This window comes from Silene latifolia, chromosome 1 (genome assembly GCF_048544455.1).
Source record: "Silene latifolia isolate original U9 population chromosome 1, ASM4854445v1, whole genome shotgun sequence".
In the NCBI taxonomy this organism is placed as follows: Eukaryota; Viridiplantae; Streptophyta; class Magnoliopsida; order Caryophyllales; family Caryophyllaceae; genus Silene; species Silene latifolia.
The window spans coordinates 7,988,717-8,004,340 of record NC_133526.1 but is presented as its reverse complement, the minus strand read 5'-3'; the positions used below and the strand labels follow the sequence as shown (position 1 = coordinate 8,004,340).

At 35.2% G+C, this 15,624-nt stretch overlaps 2 protein-coding genes across 4 annotated transcripts; both read left to right on the top strand.

Moving 5' to 3' along the window:
* The first annotated feature begins 2,461 nt into the window (after positions 1-2,461).
* Positions 2,462-8,775, top strand: LOC141596126 (E3 ubiquitin-protein ligase RZFP34-like). Of its 2 annotated transcripts, none has more exons than XM_074416191.1 (12): positions 2,462-2,701; positions 4,960-5,047; positions 5,170-5,229; positions 5,830-5,862; positions 5,952-6,029; positions 6,132-6,175; positions 6,581-6,621; positions 6,708-6,790; positions 6,925-7,016; positions 7,826-7,895; positions 8,189-8,227; positions 8,307-8,775. In XM_074416191.1, the coding sequence occupies exons 1-12, from the start codon at positions 2,598-2,600 to the stop codon at positions 8,409-8,411; spliced, it is 837 nt and encodes a 278-aa protein (XP_074272292.1). In that variant the 5' UTR covers positions 2,462-2,597; the 3' UTR covers positions 8,412-8,775. The 2 variants fall into 2 exon arrangements, with proteins under 2 accessions (XP_074272292.1, XP_074272285.1); XM_074416184.1 differs by lacking the exon at positions 2,462-2,701 and adding an exon at positions 4,044-4,337.
* A 674-nt stretch (positions 8,776-9,449) lies between these two features.
* On the top strand, positions 9,450-15,624 carry LOC141596137 (UDP-N-acetylglucosamine transferase subunit ALG14-like). Of its 2 annotated transcripts, none has more exons than XM_074416203.1 (6): positions 9,450-9,904; positions 12,288-12,511; positions 12,980-13,119; positions 14,291-14,428; positions 14,580-14,639; positions 15,084-15,624. In XM_074416203.1, the coding sequence occupies exons 2-6, from the start codon at positions 12,334-12,336 to the stop codon at positions 15,258-15,260; spliced, it is 693 nt and encodes a 230-aa protein (XP_074272304.1). In that variant the 5' UTR covers positions 9,450-9,904; positions 12,288-12,333; the 3' UTR covers positions 15,261-15,624. The 2 variants fall into 2 exon arrangements, with proteins under 2 accessions (XP_074272304.1, XP_074272315.1); XM_074416214.1 differs by having other exon boundaries at positions 9,666-9,904; positions 14,294-14,428.

Below are 15,624 nucleotides of genomic sequence, written 5' to 3'. Positions count from 1 at the left end.
GTGGGACCCATATTATACAGTAACAAATGTAAATTATATGGTGAAGATAATTGTATAGAAATGGGGTTGATTTGGTGGTCGTCGACATACGGTGTCACATTATGTTATGGTCTCATTCTGGTGACTTATTGTTTGTAAGAATATGGAGTAAAAAGTATTTTTTTTTTTGAAACAAGGGTAAATAATATTTTTAATTGTTATGAATCGTCCTTCAAGATGTGTCGTACAATGTTTATATATGTCTCCGTTATAAAGTCAATATGCGTTTTACTTACATTTCGTTTCTAACTCAATCCTCCTATCCCTCAATAATCCTCCTACAAATGACTAAAACTAAAAGATTAACCCATCTATAAATTTTTCCGATCAATGCAATAACAAAGTAGTGACCCTATATTAGATTATGTTTTCCATAATAGTCGGCTATCATTATTTTTAATAATAAAAATAGGTTCGCACAAAAATAACTTAATGTTAAAGTCCTTTAAATAGTACATTTTTTTTTTATAATATCACTAACATTATAATCAATACATTACAACAATCTATTATAACTACAACTAATTTTTACTCCATATAAATATTTTAAATTCTTACTAGCTCTATATAAGAAACCCACAAATATCGTGCTTTAGCACGAGATCTCAACTAGTTAGAATCAATAGAATTGAGTTTCAACATTTGGGCCATATGGGGACGTTGAAATCCAACGTCTGGGCCATATAGGGACGCTGAAACCCAACGTCTGGGCCATATATGGACGAGCAAAAGAGGCGTCCATCTCCAATATGGACGTTCAGTTTCAACGTCTACCGTCTACCCTAGTTGGACGGACACCTTCAACGTCCCCCTCCACCACCAACAAGCAATCTGCTCGTCTCACTCCACACCCAACATTGGGTTACAACGTCCCTAGCCATCATGGACGTTGAAACTCAACATCTATCCCTTGAATCAAACAAGTGGCGATTGTTTTAGTTGTGGTTTCCGCCCCGGTATCGGTTCGAACCGGGCAGATTGTTTGCCCAAAATTCATGCGTGTTGGGTTCTTGGATGGTAATATTGCATGTCACTTAGATGGCAACAAACAAGGTAATTTTGATAGTGCTAATCATGTTTAAGATAACTTGTAGTTTTGGGTTTGATTTTGAGTGTGAGATTGTGTTTTTCATTCATTTTGGTCGATGGTGATTGTTTTTGTTATGTATGACAGCCAACAAAGTGAGATAAACGAATAAACGATGTGAAAGCCGGGGTTGAGCTTCTAGACTTGATTTTTATCGAAAAGGTATAATCTTTCAAGCTTCTAGACTTGATTTTTATCGGAATTTGAGAAGAGAAATGGAGAAATGTGTCTGCGGTGGGTGCGTGGTGTTGCTGCGGTGGGTGCGTGGTGGTGCAGTCGGGGGTAAGGAGGAGTTAGAGAGGGTAAGATTGAAAGAGGGAGTAATGAGAGGGTAAGGGTATATTGGTCTTTTTTTTTTAAAACGTCGACGATTCGTTATAAAACGTCGACGACGTTTCGCAATCGGGTTTTATAACAAGACAACTTCCACCATTTCAATTCCACTTATTGTTTGTCTTATTATGAAAATTGTGATATATTTGATCCGTCTACAACTTTAGACGGATGGTAAGTGATATTTTGTGTAAAAAAATAATAAACACCAAATGGCGTAGAATGGAATCCAAGTTGGCAAGTTGGTGTAATTGGTGACAAGTGACAAAGTCACAAGTTCACAGGTTAGGCCTTGTTCTTTGGACTGAAACTTATAGGATCTGAACTGAACTGAACTTATAAGATCTGAATAGAACTGAACTGAACTTATAGGATCTGAAATGAAACTTATAGGATCTGAACTTAACTGAACTTATATGATCTGAACTTAACTGAACTTATAGGATCTGAACTGAACTTATAAGATCTGAACTGAACTTATAGGATCTAAACTGAACTTAAATTAAGTGACGTATAGGATCTGAACTGAACTTATAGTCTTATAGGATCTGAACTGAACTGAACTTCTTATAGTATCTGAACTGAACTGAACTTATAGGATCTGAACTAAACTTATAGAATCTGATCTGAACTGAACTTATAGGATCTGAACTAAACTTAAATTAAATGACTTTAAGTCCAAAAGAACAGGGCCTTAGTAATTTACGATTGGTTTCCCAATTTAGTAAGACTAACCCACTAATCAAAATCAAAATCCGGGTGCCGATGTCATCCACTGATCCACTGGATATATTCCTTGTTTATTACGCACAAATATTAATCATTGTATTTAGATCTATCATAGATTATGATAATGTAACCGGAATTTATCTGATCCAAGTCAGCTCTTACGGCTATCCAAATCAGCAGTATGTATGTGTCATAGACTCATAAGATAACATAATTATAATTATTGCTCCTCCTTCCTATAAATACCCTTTTTCTCTTTCTTGCTTCCTTCTCACAATATTATCATTGCCACTTAATTTTTCTACCACATTTTTTTATTTTATTTATTTTCTTGTTCTCATAATTCAACTCATTTGTTCATCAATTATTCCATTGTCATTGATCCATTTTACATTAAAAGCTGAAATTAATGGGTTTTGGTTGTGACACACAATTGCCCATTAAGGGTTCTCAACAATTTTATATGTCTTCCACTTCAATTGCTTCGCTTGATCTTCCATTTGGGAATCATGGGTATTTCTTCATAATCATTTCTTCATTTTTACTTATAAATAAATGATCATTTAGCGGATTTAGCATCTTTCAGGGTAAGACTGTGTACATCCGATCCAAAACTCTAAATATTTCACACTTAGCTGAATCAAACCTAGGTTAAAACATAGGAGTTTCACGTTTGAGAGTGGATCTAAAGATCGAGACGTAGGAGATCCACGTCCGATTTTTTTTTTTTATTTGTCCAGGGGATATGCGGTTCGAACCCTGTGGACTAAATTGCTTGATGTAGGATTCGAACCACAGACCTTTAGATGACTTATCAAATTTTAAACCACTAAACCACCTACATTTGTTATTAAATTTAGTATTAAATTCTATTATATTCTATAAAAAAAGAGATTATTTTAACATATATTTAGAATTTAATGTATTTTAGAGAAAACATTATTTTTTGAAAAAAAATATCTATAGGACCAATTATTTTTTTCATTCTTTTACTTATATAATACTTCATCCGTCATCTGGCCAATCGATTGTTGTCATTTTAATTTTTGCGAAGATCAAAGATCAAACAAAGAGAAAGGGGCTAATTATAAGATAACAAGTTGACCAAATTGAGGATGGAATATCAAATTGTTCGTTAAGTCATTCTTAAAATAAAAAGGACAACCATTAACTGAAAACCCAAAAATGGAATAGGACAATAAATGACCGGGACGGAAGGAGTAGCTAATTTAGGAAAAAAATGCAAAATTTGTCTTAAACACGCGTAAATAACGCGTGAAAAAAATTTACACGTCAAAAAAATTTAGTGCCCCCGACACTAAATTCCTGAGTCCGCCACTGCCTCTCAATGGGTATTTTGTGAGAGAAAACGGTATCCGTCACAAGCTTGTGACGGATATCGTTCGTCTTCAATGAGATTGTGTTAAAATTATCAACGACATTAGGAGTTTGTTGCCAATTGGGATGTAAAACCTACACCCAAAATCAACCCACTTTACAGAAAATAATTAGTCTTAGGGTAGATGAACACTATCCGTTTAAAGATATAAACGGGTTAAATATGTGACCAAGTTCACAAGTTAGTAATTACCATTGGTTTCCCAATTTAGTAAGACTAACCCACTAATCAAAATCAAAATCCGGGTGCCGATGTCATCCACTGATCCACTGGAAATATTCCTTGTTTATTACGCACAAATATTAATATTAATCATTGTATTTAGATTTTTAGATTATGATAATGTAACCGGAAACTATCTGATCCAAGTCAGCTCTTACGTCTATCCAAATCAGCAGTATGTGTCATAGACTCATAAGATAACATAATTATAATTATTGCTCCTCCTCCCTATAAATACCCTTTTTCTTTCTTGCTTTCTTCTCACAATTTCTTGCCACTTAATTTTTCTACCACATTTTTTATTTTATTTATTTTCTTGTTCTGATAATTCAACTCATTTGTTCATCAATTATTCCATTGCCATTTATTATTCAACACTAGTTATTATTTATCCATTTTACATTATATAAGCAGAAATTAAATAATGGGTTTTGGTTGTGAGACACAATTGCCCATTAAAGGCTCTCAACAAATCTATTTGTCTTCCACTTCAATTGCTTCGCTTGATCTTCCATCTGGGAATCATGGGTATTTCTTCATAATCATTTCTTCATTTTTAATTATAAATAAATGATCATTTAGCGGATTTAGCATCCTTCGGGGTAAGACTGTGTACATCCGATCCAGAACTCTTTGGTTGGCTCTCTTGGAATGGATTGGAATGGATTTGCTCCATTCCAATGTTTGGTTGGAGTATTTTGGAATGGAGTTAGATACTCAATGGATTCTAACTCCATTCCAACCCCCTAGAATCTCATACCCAATTTCTACCCTTGGTATCAAACTCCATTCCACCCTTGTACAATTTTAAGATGAACCAAACAAGTTTATGAAGGAATGGATTTAGAACCCCATACCATTATGGATTCATATTCCAATCCATTCCATTCCATGCTAATGAACCAAACGCCCCCTAAATATTTCACACTTAGCTGAATCAACAATGACTTACTCATGTTCTTCATCATAGCTCATAATTATCAACTAAATTATTAAAAAGAATACTGGACTTTCTGATCTTCCAATATCTATATCTATTTTTGTAAATAATAATAATAATTGGAAAAATAAATCATAATTAAAAGGTCTCAAGAACATATTCAAACAAAACTAATATTTAAAAATGAATGATGGGTTGTTTGTAAAACAGATGCAAGCATTATAAGAGAAGGTGTAAGATAAGAGCACCTTGCTGCAATGCCATATTTGATTGCAGGCATTGTCACAATGAAGCAAAGGTTTGTTTCATCTTACAAATTTAATTATTATAATTATAATTTTACAAGAATTGCTATTACTTTGATGATTGTTTATGTTAGTTTCTAATTTAAAGTGTGTTGGTGTTTTTGTATTGGAGTAGAATGGCATTGAGATTGATCCTATGGATAGGCATGATATTCCCCGTCACGACATTAAAACGGTTCGCCTTACTCGTCTCCCTTTTGCTTTATTCTTACTATTTGCCATTTGCAAAGCACGATAGGAGATTAATGAATTGGCTTTTCAAGTTGGAAGTTAATATTAATATAGTTGCTCTATAAACTCGGTTTTTTTTCTAAAGAATGATTTTGATGTTGACGGGAATTGATAGTGTTTGGTAAGGTGGAACTGAAATCAATACCCTTAAATTTTACTTCCGATTTTCAAATCTTCTTGATTTAAATTTTAAGTTTTATAAAAGAAATTCGGACTTCGTTCTTTAAAACCTATAAGTTGACTTTTGTATTAGGTTTCACCCCCTTTTCTATTTTGTTCGCATTTTGAGGTGTGCGTTCACCCATGCACAGTTCTAAAGGATGATTCATGTCGGCCGACCCAAATCATTTTGGGATTAAGGCTAGGTTGTTGTTGTTGTTGTAATGATCCCATGGATATGGCTTCTTGTAGTAATTGTAAATGCTAGCATATTATTGACATGGAGAAATCTTTCACCTGTTTGTGAGGTCTAGAGTTGTTTACTAACTTTACTTCCTACATGAATTAATTATAATCGCCTCCTTTTTTTTCTCGGGTTTCTTAGGTGATATGCTCCCTTTGTGGTGAAGAACAAGATGTAAGTAATGCAAGCATCAAGATATGGATAATTGTATAACTCTTGTCAGGAGAATAAACATGAGATCTTGTTTTATTTAAATGCTGCAGGTTCAACAAAACTGCATTAACTGTGGGGTTGTAATGGGAAATTACTTTTGTTCAGAATGCAATTTCTTCGACGATGATGTAAGAAAACACTTTTGTTTAGTCAATTTGATTCAATATTTGGCTGCCAACCACAAATCGTAATCACTAACATTGGTACGATGACTTTGATGTTGCATGTAGGTTTCTAAAAAACAATACCACTGTGATCAATGTGGAATATGTAGGTATGTATCTTGATATCTGGCGTAATTTATTCGTCCTTGTAAAATGAACTGCTTATGACGGAAATTGAAGTATCTGAAGTAGTTTTTCTGTTTGACTGTGATCTCGCTCGTAGTTTGATTGGTTTTCTTAGCAAAGTAAACCATTTCTTTCTTCCCTTTTTAGTGATAAATTTAAGTTCAGAATAACCAAGGTAGCTTTAAGAGTTAAGACCGAGTGTGACGACCAGTCTGTATCGAGAAATGACAAAATATGAGAACATAGAACAACAATAAACACCATCACAATGTGGACCATTTATTTCTGAACCCTGGAGATAATGTCTTCCGAGTATTAAATTAAAATGTCAAATTATTGTTTTACGTTTCACAAAACAGTCGGTTCATTTTATTTTGGTAATTGGGCAGGACTGGCGGCAAAGAGAATTTCTTTCATTGTTCATCATGTGGTAAGTTGTTATCTCATTTTGGTAATTCCTGCCTTTGCTTTGTTACGTTGCCTTTACGATATTTGACTCTGGCCTTCCTTCGTTAGGTTGTTGTTATCCAATGGCTATGAAGGGCACACATAGATGCTTGGAAAAGGCAATGCATCATAACTGCCCTGTTTGTTGCGAGGTAACCACAGTCTCTTCACTCTCTTGTTTGCATATTTGCTTATGTTGAAAACGGCAAGATACGTGAGAACTGTCGTTTGGGATGTGTGGATTGTGTTAATCTGGTTGACGTTGTTGCTGCTCTAAAATCTGCAGTATTTATTTGATACAACAAAGGAAGTCAGTGTGCTTCTTTGTGGCCACACAATGCATTTAGATTGTGCTAAAGAGATGGAGCAGCATTATCGGTAAGAACTCAAGTTGGATCTCTTGTAAACTATGCATGACAAATATTTTAAGGGTCTCTACCTATTATTTCTTTTCCCTGATACATGATGAGAGGTTTTGGGTTCAGTATGAGTAAATCGTTCGTAGGCCAAATCAGGGATGACAAATGAGTCCAATAGCGAATAGAACCGGCTCACATGAAAGAAGAATTCTATCCAAAAATAAATTCAAAACGCGCACTTAAACCGTTTTTTAAGGAACCTGCACCCAAACCCGTAACTTTTAAACCTTTAACCAAATCCATTACCAATTGAAATCAAATGCAAAAGCGACATGATCCCATTCAAAATATAAATTGCATATTATGCAAGCTTTGTTGGGTGATAAAATATACATTTAATGGAAGATTAAAAAAAATAGTCTAATTGAGTATTGATCGGGTGTCTGGTTTGGGTTTGAATTGCATAAAATTATTGTGGATCGGTTACAGGGTGGGTAATTTGTGTTTGGATTTGGACCAGTAATACAATAAGAAGAATTCGTGTCGGTTTTGGGTTATTCTGAATAGAGTCCGGAACTGATCCGTTGACAAATGCTTCACATCTATTTCAGATAAAAAGAGAGAATTCTTAAGGAAAATAAACTCTGTAAATTTTCTTGAAAGTGAAAATGACGATTTTGTACAACAGAAGTAATCGCGCATGTACATTGGTAGTTGCTTGTTTCTTGGTTGAAAGTGAAGTTGCTTCATTCTAACTGTTTCTTATATTGTGGTTGTTTACCTTATCTGGCAGCTTCTTTCAGCCGGTAATTATCTAAAATATTGCAGGTACACATGCCCTATTTGTTCCAAATCTATGTGTGATATGTCGAAAGTATGGAGGAAACTAGACGAAGAGGTTTGTATTTCAACTCAAAACTTTTCTACCAAAATATATAGCATCATTCCAATAAGTAGGTTACTGAGTTAGGCTCACCAGAGGCATCTAAGGTTTTACAGTAATACTACTGTGTAAGAATCGAGTCTGAATTCCCTTAAATTAACCTTTTTAGTTAAGATCTGCCACTAGTTAGGCTCACATGTAAGACTATATCGTTTGAGTTATGTTGTCGTCTTGTCTATAGGTTTTCCATGCATTTGGTATCCCTTTTCTGCTTTCTGATCTTATACCTTGGAATTGCTTTAATTTAGGTTGAGTTTACGCCATTGCCGGAGGAGTGCCAAAGGATGGTAAGTTGTTTGAATTCTCAAGATAAGACATGTCAGACACCATAGATTCTAAATCTTTTGTTTTATGGATGACTTTCAGGTCCGGATCCTTTGCAACGATTGTGAGGCGAGTTCCAACGTGTCATACCATATAATCGCTCATAAATGTCCAAACTGCTGTTCCTATAACACTAAATTGATATGATGAGCTCCCAGAATACCACAGCTGCAAATTTACTTAGCATTGTTTAGAGGCTCCTGAAAATATGGTTCAAATTTCTCGATTGGTCGGAGTTATGATTAGAACAGCCTCCAGATGAAATTCTTCAATGATCATTGATCCTTAAATTATGGTATTCATCCATTGGTAATGATTGTAATCGGCGACTAGGTTATTATATACATGCCTAATTAGGCTACAGTTCATTTATTTATCGAAGATATCATTTCTATTTTATGCTTCGATTTGTGATTAATGTTAAATCCCTTGGCTCTCAAGTCTGCCGGTGATTGTAGCGAAACATTATAATAGAACATGTCCTTCTGAAAGATGCAGTCATAAGTTTCAGAAGTTGTGCACCCAAGCCCCTAAGAGGAGGAGGGTTAAATTAGGTGCCTTCAACATATTTCAACCATACTTTATTGATTAAGAGGGCAGTTAAATATCAACGACGTTTTGGTAACTATCGACGATGTTCTGGATAACCAAATTGTCTTTTACACGCTAAACTCCCTCACTCTCTTCTCTCCTTTTGTTCTCAAACTCTCCTAAAACCACTAAATTTTTAAAAAAAAAAAATAACTAACAAATTCAATTGGTATTGCGGAACCCGAATCTCCAATATGTTAACAAATTAATGGCATTGTAAATTATGTTAATTTTTTTCTAATTGTTAATTCATTCGTATTAATTCTTTCGTTACTTGAATCACGTTATAACTAAATTCGACATGCGGAAATTTACGGACATTCGAAATATGTGCAGGACTAATGGAACAACATCTACAACCAAGCCCGGTGAACCCGGAAGTTCTCACACAACATGAGTTTCAAAGGGGTCTGTCTATGATAAGTGATCGTGTAGTTGATTTCATTAATTAGGGAGTCCTAATGTTTATTTATTCATTGGATAGTAGATATGAAGTTTTTTTTTTTTTTTTTTTTTTTTTTGAAAGGCAGTAGATATGAAGTTTAATTTGGATTTAATACTGCTTCAGTTGAGAGATGGAGGTCGGAGAACCATACCTTTCACTTGACTGTTGGCAAAGCTACTATGAGTTATGACTTTGCATGATGTCCAAGTTTAATGTGGATTCAATGTCCGTTTCACTGATCTAGAACCAAATTATACACGTGTCAATCTCTCCTTGCTCCTTTTCCCGCCTAACACAACTCTCTTCGACATAACCCTAAAATAACCTCTTATTTACTACGGAGTACCTTTTATCTAATCGCCATTGTTTTCCTGGCTGTATACATCATTGCACCTCCTTCATTCTACTTCTTCATCCTCCAAACATACGATTAGAGTTCAATCAATCAATCAATCAATGTGCATCCATTGACTTTTAAGCCAAATTTCTTAATCTATCCTATTCCCCTACAATTTTACTCTTCAGTTCGTTTCTCTCAACCATTGGCGCTTCGCTTCGCTGCAAAATTGATTGGAGATTATCGAATGCCAGTTTTCTTAATCGGGTATTTTCATCGTCTATTAGATTTCGGTAATTAGCTTCAGTCATTTATATGTATATATCAGATAGGATTATAAATTTGCATTATAATTGACAATTTAATTAAATTGATTAATTATTAACCCTAAAACATACCAAGTACTCCGTATTTCTCTGTAACTTTTTCTACTAAGTACTCCGTTATTTTTTGGGCGATTTATGTGAGATTTGCGTGACATAATGCTTTTGAGGATGTTTTGATGCTCATCACTTTACAATTAAGAGCCCTTATCCATTAAATTTAAGCATTAATTATAGAAAAAGATGCACAAAGTAGTTACTGAAGCATGAGAGTTTTCAAATCAATTGTACCAAGTTCTTAAGAGGTCAGTTAGGAATCTCTATTAGTATTAGTATTAGAAGTGTCGCTGTTTAAGTTTCTGAATTCCGATCAATTGGAAAAGAAAATTTGCCAAGTTATAGTCATCTCTATTATGATTGACTATTGCGATTAAATAAATTTAATTAAACGACTTAGGGTCCGTTTGGATTGAAGGAATTGGAGAGAAGGGGAGGGGAGGGAAAGGGAGGGATTTAATTTCCTTTGTTTGGATAAAAAATATGGGAGAAAGGAAATGGAAGGGGAGAGAAATGAGAGGACTTATTTTCCCTCCTATAGAACAAATTATAATCTTTCCAAAGGGTGGCAAGATTTGGAAAGAAAACATTATTTGGACTCTAATTATACCACCACCATTCTTCAATCCTCCATCCATTCTTCATCTCCCTCCTTCTTCCCCTTCCATTTCCCTTCATAATTTTTGTTATCCAAACACCCACATTCCATTTGCCCTCCCCTTCTCTCCCCTCCCTTCACCTCCCCTCACTCCCCCTCCCCTCCCTTTCCCTCCTAAAATTGTATCCAAACGGACCCTTAGGGTCATTTAAGACAGGTATATCGGGGATATTGAAATGGAGGAAGTATTATATAAGACCGGTATATCGAGGATATTCGTTTTAAGCTTAAGACGGGTCAAGTAAGTAGAATAAAACATACATCCGTCCTAAGGAAGGCTAACAAACTTTAATACTTGGCTTTTATTTGCATTTGAAACATAAAGAAATGGTTCATTTATAGTATCAATCATTCCTAGACATGGCTACATAGTTTAGTTACCATACAAATGTAATTTAATCACGCATTTTCGGCTCAAGATGTATTGAACATTGATTTTATGTTTCTTTTAATTTCCACAATGATATTTTTCACTTATATATAGCTGTTAGAAATGGTGATGCTTGACCGCCCACCATATAGATTTTATGCATTTTCGGCTCACTGTGTATTGGGCATTATAGAAATGTAACTTAACAAACCAAATGAGTTTGGTGTGGTGGTTGCTCACCTCATCCCTTAACCATGAGATCAGGGGTTCGATCCCTGTCCATGCAAATGGAGCAAACTCTTTGGCCAGCCGTTTACCTCTTCGTGAGAGCACCCGCGGCGAGGGGATTATACACTGTTATCGACGGTGGACACCCCGATTACACCCAAAAAAAAATGTAACTCAACTAACATCAGGCTTTACTAATTAGAACGGAGTAGTATAATGGGATGAATTGAATAATCCTTTAGGCCATGTACTCGATCCGTCTCAGTTTTTTATCTACTTATTTTATTTATGGGTGTCTCATTGTTTGTTTACCTTTTTATATTTGGAATATATTCAAACGGTAATTTGATCATCCATATAACCCATCGTTCATTTGATCATTCACATAATCCATCTTTCATTTATCTAATGGTCTTATATTGAGTCTTTGCACCGAATTTTCCAACTATTTAGAACTAATAAACGGTAATCTATTTTTTTGTGATATTTAAACATAATACAACCTTAGAGAGACTTTTTTTACTTTTGGGTTGGGTCGCAGACTCGCCGGGGCCTTGATTATGCTCTGAAAATAGGTTTTGTCGGAGGAAGTGAACGATTAAAATCATTAAGAATTTAAGATGACTTCAAGATTGTGGATTTTTAGTGTCATCATTTTGTTATGGCATACTCATTATAAATTTGTTCGATTGAATATCATGGCACCCTCATAATTTCGGACTCTATTCATTTTTATAAGATGTTTGTACAATATTTTATTTTTAGCTAAAATTTAAGACTTTTTATTCATATTATTTATTTATATCCGTGCAATTTGAGGAATTTTAATCAAATCTAGAACCAAATTCTATGGATTGTCAAACCAAGAATTTGGCCCAAATATTAATTATAGATCCAAATGACTGTTTCCTCGAATCAATGAGATAAGCGTCTTATAAAACTTTACTTGAGATTATACAAGTTGAGTTGCTAATTGCTAATCATTTTAGTTTATTGTTTGGTTCATCTTTACAGGTTGTGGGTCAATTGCAATTCCTTATCAAGTGGAAGGATCTAAAAAATGATTAGTGGAAATGAATGGTTGGCTCCGATGGCAGAATCAAATGGGATTCTAATGTTTGCTTTCACACTTCTGACATTGTTTCTGGTGCGGTTATTACATGTGTTTTATAATACCGGGAAAGCATTGAGATCCACGTGTATGAAACCTCGTAGTACCCTCATTGTTCTGGGTTCTGGTAAGTCTTTGTTCTACCCTTTGTTTTGTAGTTATTTTCACACATAGTAATGAGGTTTGTTCCAAGCTGGGTTAGTATTTGAATATTTGATGGTGTGTAGATCAAAATGCTTTTTAGCAGTCTTTTTGAAACTTTCAATCTCTCCTTTTGGGTTCTTGATTGAAATATAGGATTTTGGGAACGTTATTTATTGATTGTCTTCTTTGTTCATAAACCTAAACCTGTAAGTCACATGGAGTTTGTTGGGCATCTCTCAAGTTATGTTGATTTCAGTTGAACATTACTTCCTATCTCCTTATATTGCCAAAGTTTGGAGTCTTTGAGGCATTGAGAAGTAATGTCGCTGCGGTAATTGATAATAGCCACATAATGTAATTGATGTCTTTTGTTAAGCAGAGCATTTGAAACTATTTAGAATTAATTCATGAGAAGTACATTATCTATTGTCATTGGTTGTGATTCGTGTAGGGGGTCACACAGCCGAGATGCTTAATCTCTTGTCTGTGCTGCAAAAGGACCGGTTCATGCCCATATATTATGTTGCAGCAGCCACTGATAATATGAGCCTACAGAAAGCTCAGACATTTGAGAGCTCATCTAATAATGCGGTATGTTTCCAAATGGCACTCTGTCTGGCTTTTCTAAGTCTTAAGTCAACTTATGTTTGAATTGCAGTGAGTTTGTCTTGTGCAAAACCTTTTGATGCAATATACATACTGAGAAGATATTTACCCTACCTTATTGTCACTTAGCTAGATAATCTCACTTAAAGTTTTCATTATTTTTCCACCGGGATCTAGGTTATACTCAGTATCATAGACCACTTCAAACATTTGTTTTTACTTAGCTCTCTTACATCAGTTAGAAGGAAGTTAAACTGTTTTCCAGATAAAATTCACTTGCTAATGCTTTTATGGTTAAAAGTTTTGGCCATGCATCTTAACCACACTTGCCTGAGACTATTCTTACCGTACAAAGCTGTTTCCCCTAAATTTCGGTTTAAATAATGGCACAAATGCAAAGCGGTCTGCAGCAAGCAAGACTCACTGAAACACAATTTTCTAACAAGAAAACACTCTACAGTCAGAACTCCCATCACCGGCCAAAAAGGGGACTTCAAGGAATAAAAAAGCTCCACCTAGCAGAGTTTAGGATCGCTGGCAAACACATAATAGATATGCCACCTCAAAAGGGAAAAAATCTAATACCTGACTGTTATAATGTGGACAATGCACTTTTTTTTTTTTTTTTTTTTTTTTTGGTAAGGTAAGAAAACTAGGTTGATCCTCTAGGGTAGGACCAACCTATCTCATCCTTTCGAATGAGAGAGGTAAGTTGAAGCCACCAACTATTTTTGCTTAGTTTCTCTCAACTGTAAAAACTGTTCCTATTTCAAGTGGAACCAAAGACTCATTATTTGTTCTGGATCATGATCAAATTGTGCAAAATGACTCACTAAAAGTGGGCACAATTCTTTTTGTTGTGAATCAGCAATTTCTTGATGCACTTCTCGACAATTTTCATTTTGAAACATCCGGAAATAACACTCTTTGCTGGGGACTGTGGTGCTAAGGCTGTGAACATCCAACCCCTTTGCTCTGCAATTAGTGGGATCCCTGAGGCAGTGGGTTTATGTTGTTGACGCCTCTCCACCATAAAGCCATGAGCCCATGATAGCCTTTAATATTTCGTGTTTTGGTCCGACGTCATTGAGAATAAAATTTCTGAATTTCCTTGGTTAATTGTCATCAATATCTGTTTATTCTGGTTTTGGTGCAGAAGGAAACTGGAAATGCACAATATATGCAAATCTATCGAAGTCGAGAAGTTGGACAGTCGTACATAACGTCTGTTCTTACAACGTTGATTGCGATAGTTCATGCAGTGTGGCTGATGATTAAAATCAGACCTCAAGTGGTATTGGTTCTCTTTCCTTTCTTTTGGCCGGTATAGACTATCGATCAAAAGCAGATGTGACAATGGAAGAGACCTTGTATAATTCTGCAATTTTACTGAAACAATTAGATTCACGATGAGTTTTCTTAATGTTATCTTCCACTACTTGCAGATCCTCTGCAACGGCCCTGGGACTTGCATTCCCTTGTGCGGAATTGCCTTTGTCTTTAAGGTCAGTTAGTTACTTATCAACTGTATTACTCCGCCTCTTCATATTAGCTTGCATACATATTTCGAACACTTGATACTCAACACTCGATACTCAGGTAAGGGTATGACACATCGACACACTCTTTTAAAGACGAAATAACATTAAAAAAATTTACGCACATGTGTGTCGTATCCTTCCAACTAGACCTGGATTAAGTGAGTTTGGATTGGGTCATTTCAGTTTGGATCATTTAGGTATGTTTCAATTGTGTTATTTTTCAGTCGTTTCATGGGTGGGTCAACTGGGTTGATCAATTTTGCCAGATCTACTTTCAACAAACTGACAAAGTCCGAGTAATATAGTCTTTTAGCTCTTTATTAAAATGTGACTAGCCTATTGCATTGATGTATTTGATGCTAAATGTTTAACGATTCATTGGGGGAAAAACTATAATTGCCTGTGCAGGTGTTAGGGATAAGATGGTCGTCGATCTTTTATGTGGAGAGCATAGCAAGAGTGAAACGGCTTTCTTTGAGTGGGTTGCTGCTTTACAAACTAAGGATAGCGGATCAAGTTTACGTACAATGGCCTCAACTTCAAAGGATGTATCCTAGATCCATCTATGTTGGTTGCCTGATGTAAATAGCATGTAATAGCTGGTTTGATGTTGCTGCAAGCCTTGCCAGGAGTATAATGTATATTGACGAGGTTTTCCGATTATACAAATTACAAATGTAGTTATAGAACTTATCCTGTTCAAGGTCGGTCCTAAATGGGACAAGGTAATTGGCAAGTATACATTTCTCCAAAACAATTTTGTACCAAAAAACGCATTTACCACCAGTTGTGTAGAAGTTGTCATTTTTTTGTTTAAAGGAAGCTATAAGGGCAATTTTTTATGCTGATGGGATTTGAACCCGTGTTATTTTAAAACGATATCTCCGTTTTAAAATTATTAAGATGTACTGCCATTCAGACTTGGTAATGTTGTACTATCACTTCTTTA

What these genes read in the sequence shown, in the direction of transcription:
- LOC141596126 (XM_074416191.1), top strand. Translation starts at nt 2,598, where the DNA reads ATGGGTTTTGGTTGTGACACACAATTGCCCATTAAGGGTTCTCAACAA. An exon ending in ATTGTCACAATGAAGCAAAG is followed by an intron (nt 5,048 to 5,169) that starts GTTTGTTTCATC and finishes GTATTGGAGTAG; the next exon opens with AATGGCATTGAGATTGATCC. An exon ending in CGGAGGAGTGCCAAAGGATG is followed by an intron (nt 8,228 to 8,306) that starts GTAAGTTGTTTG and finishes GATGACTTTCAG; the next exon opens with GTCCGGATCCTTTGCAACGA.
- LOC141596137 (XM_074416203.1), top strand. Translation starts at nt 12,334, where the DNA reads ATGATTAGTGGAAATGAATGGTTGGCTCCGATGGCAGAATCAAATGGG. An exon ending in CCTCATTGTTCTGGGTTCTG is followed by an intron (nt 12,512 to 12,979) that starts GTAAGTCTTTGT and finishes TGATTCGTGTAG; the next exon opens with GGGGTCACACAGCCGAGATG. An exon ending in GAATTGCCTTTGTCTTTAAG is followed by an intron (nt 14,640 to 15,083) that starts GTCAGTTAGTTA and finishes TTGCCTGTGCAG; the next exon opens with GTGTTAGGGATAAGATGGTC.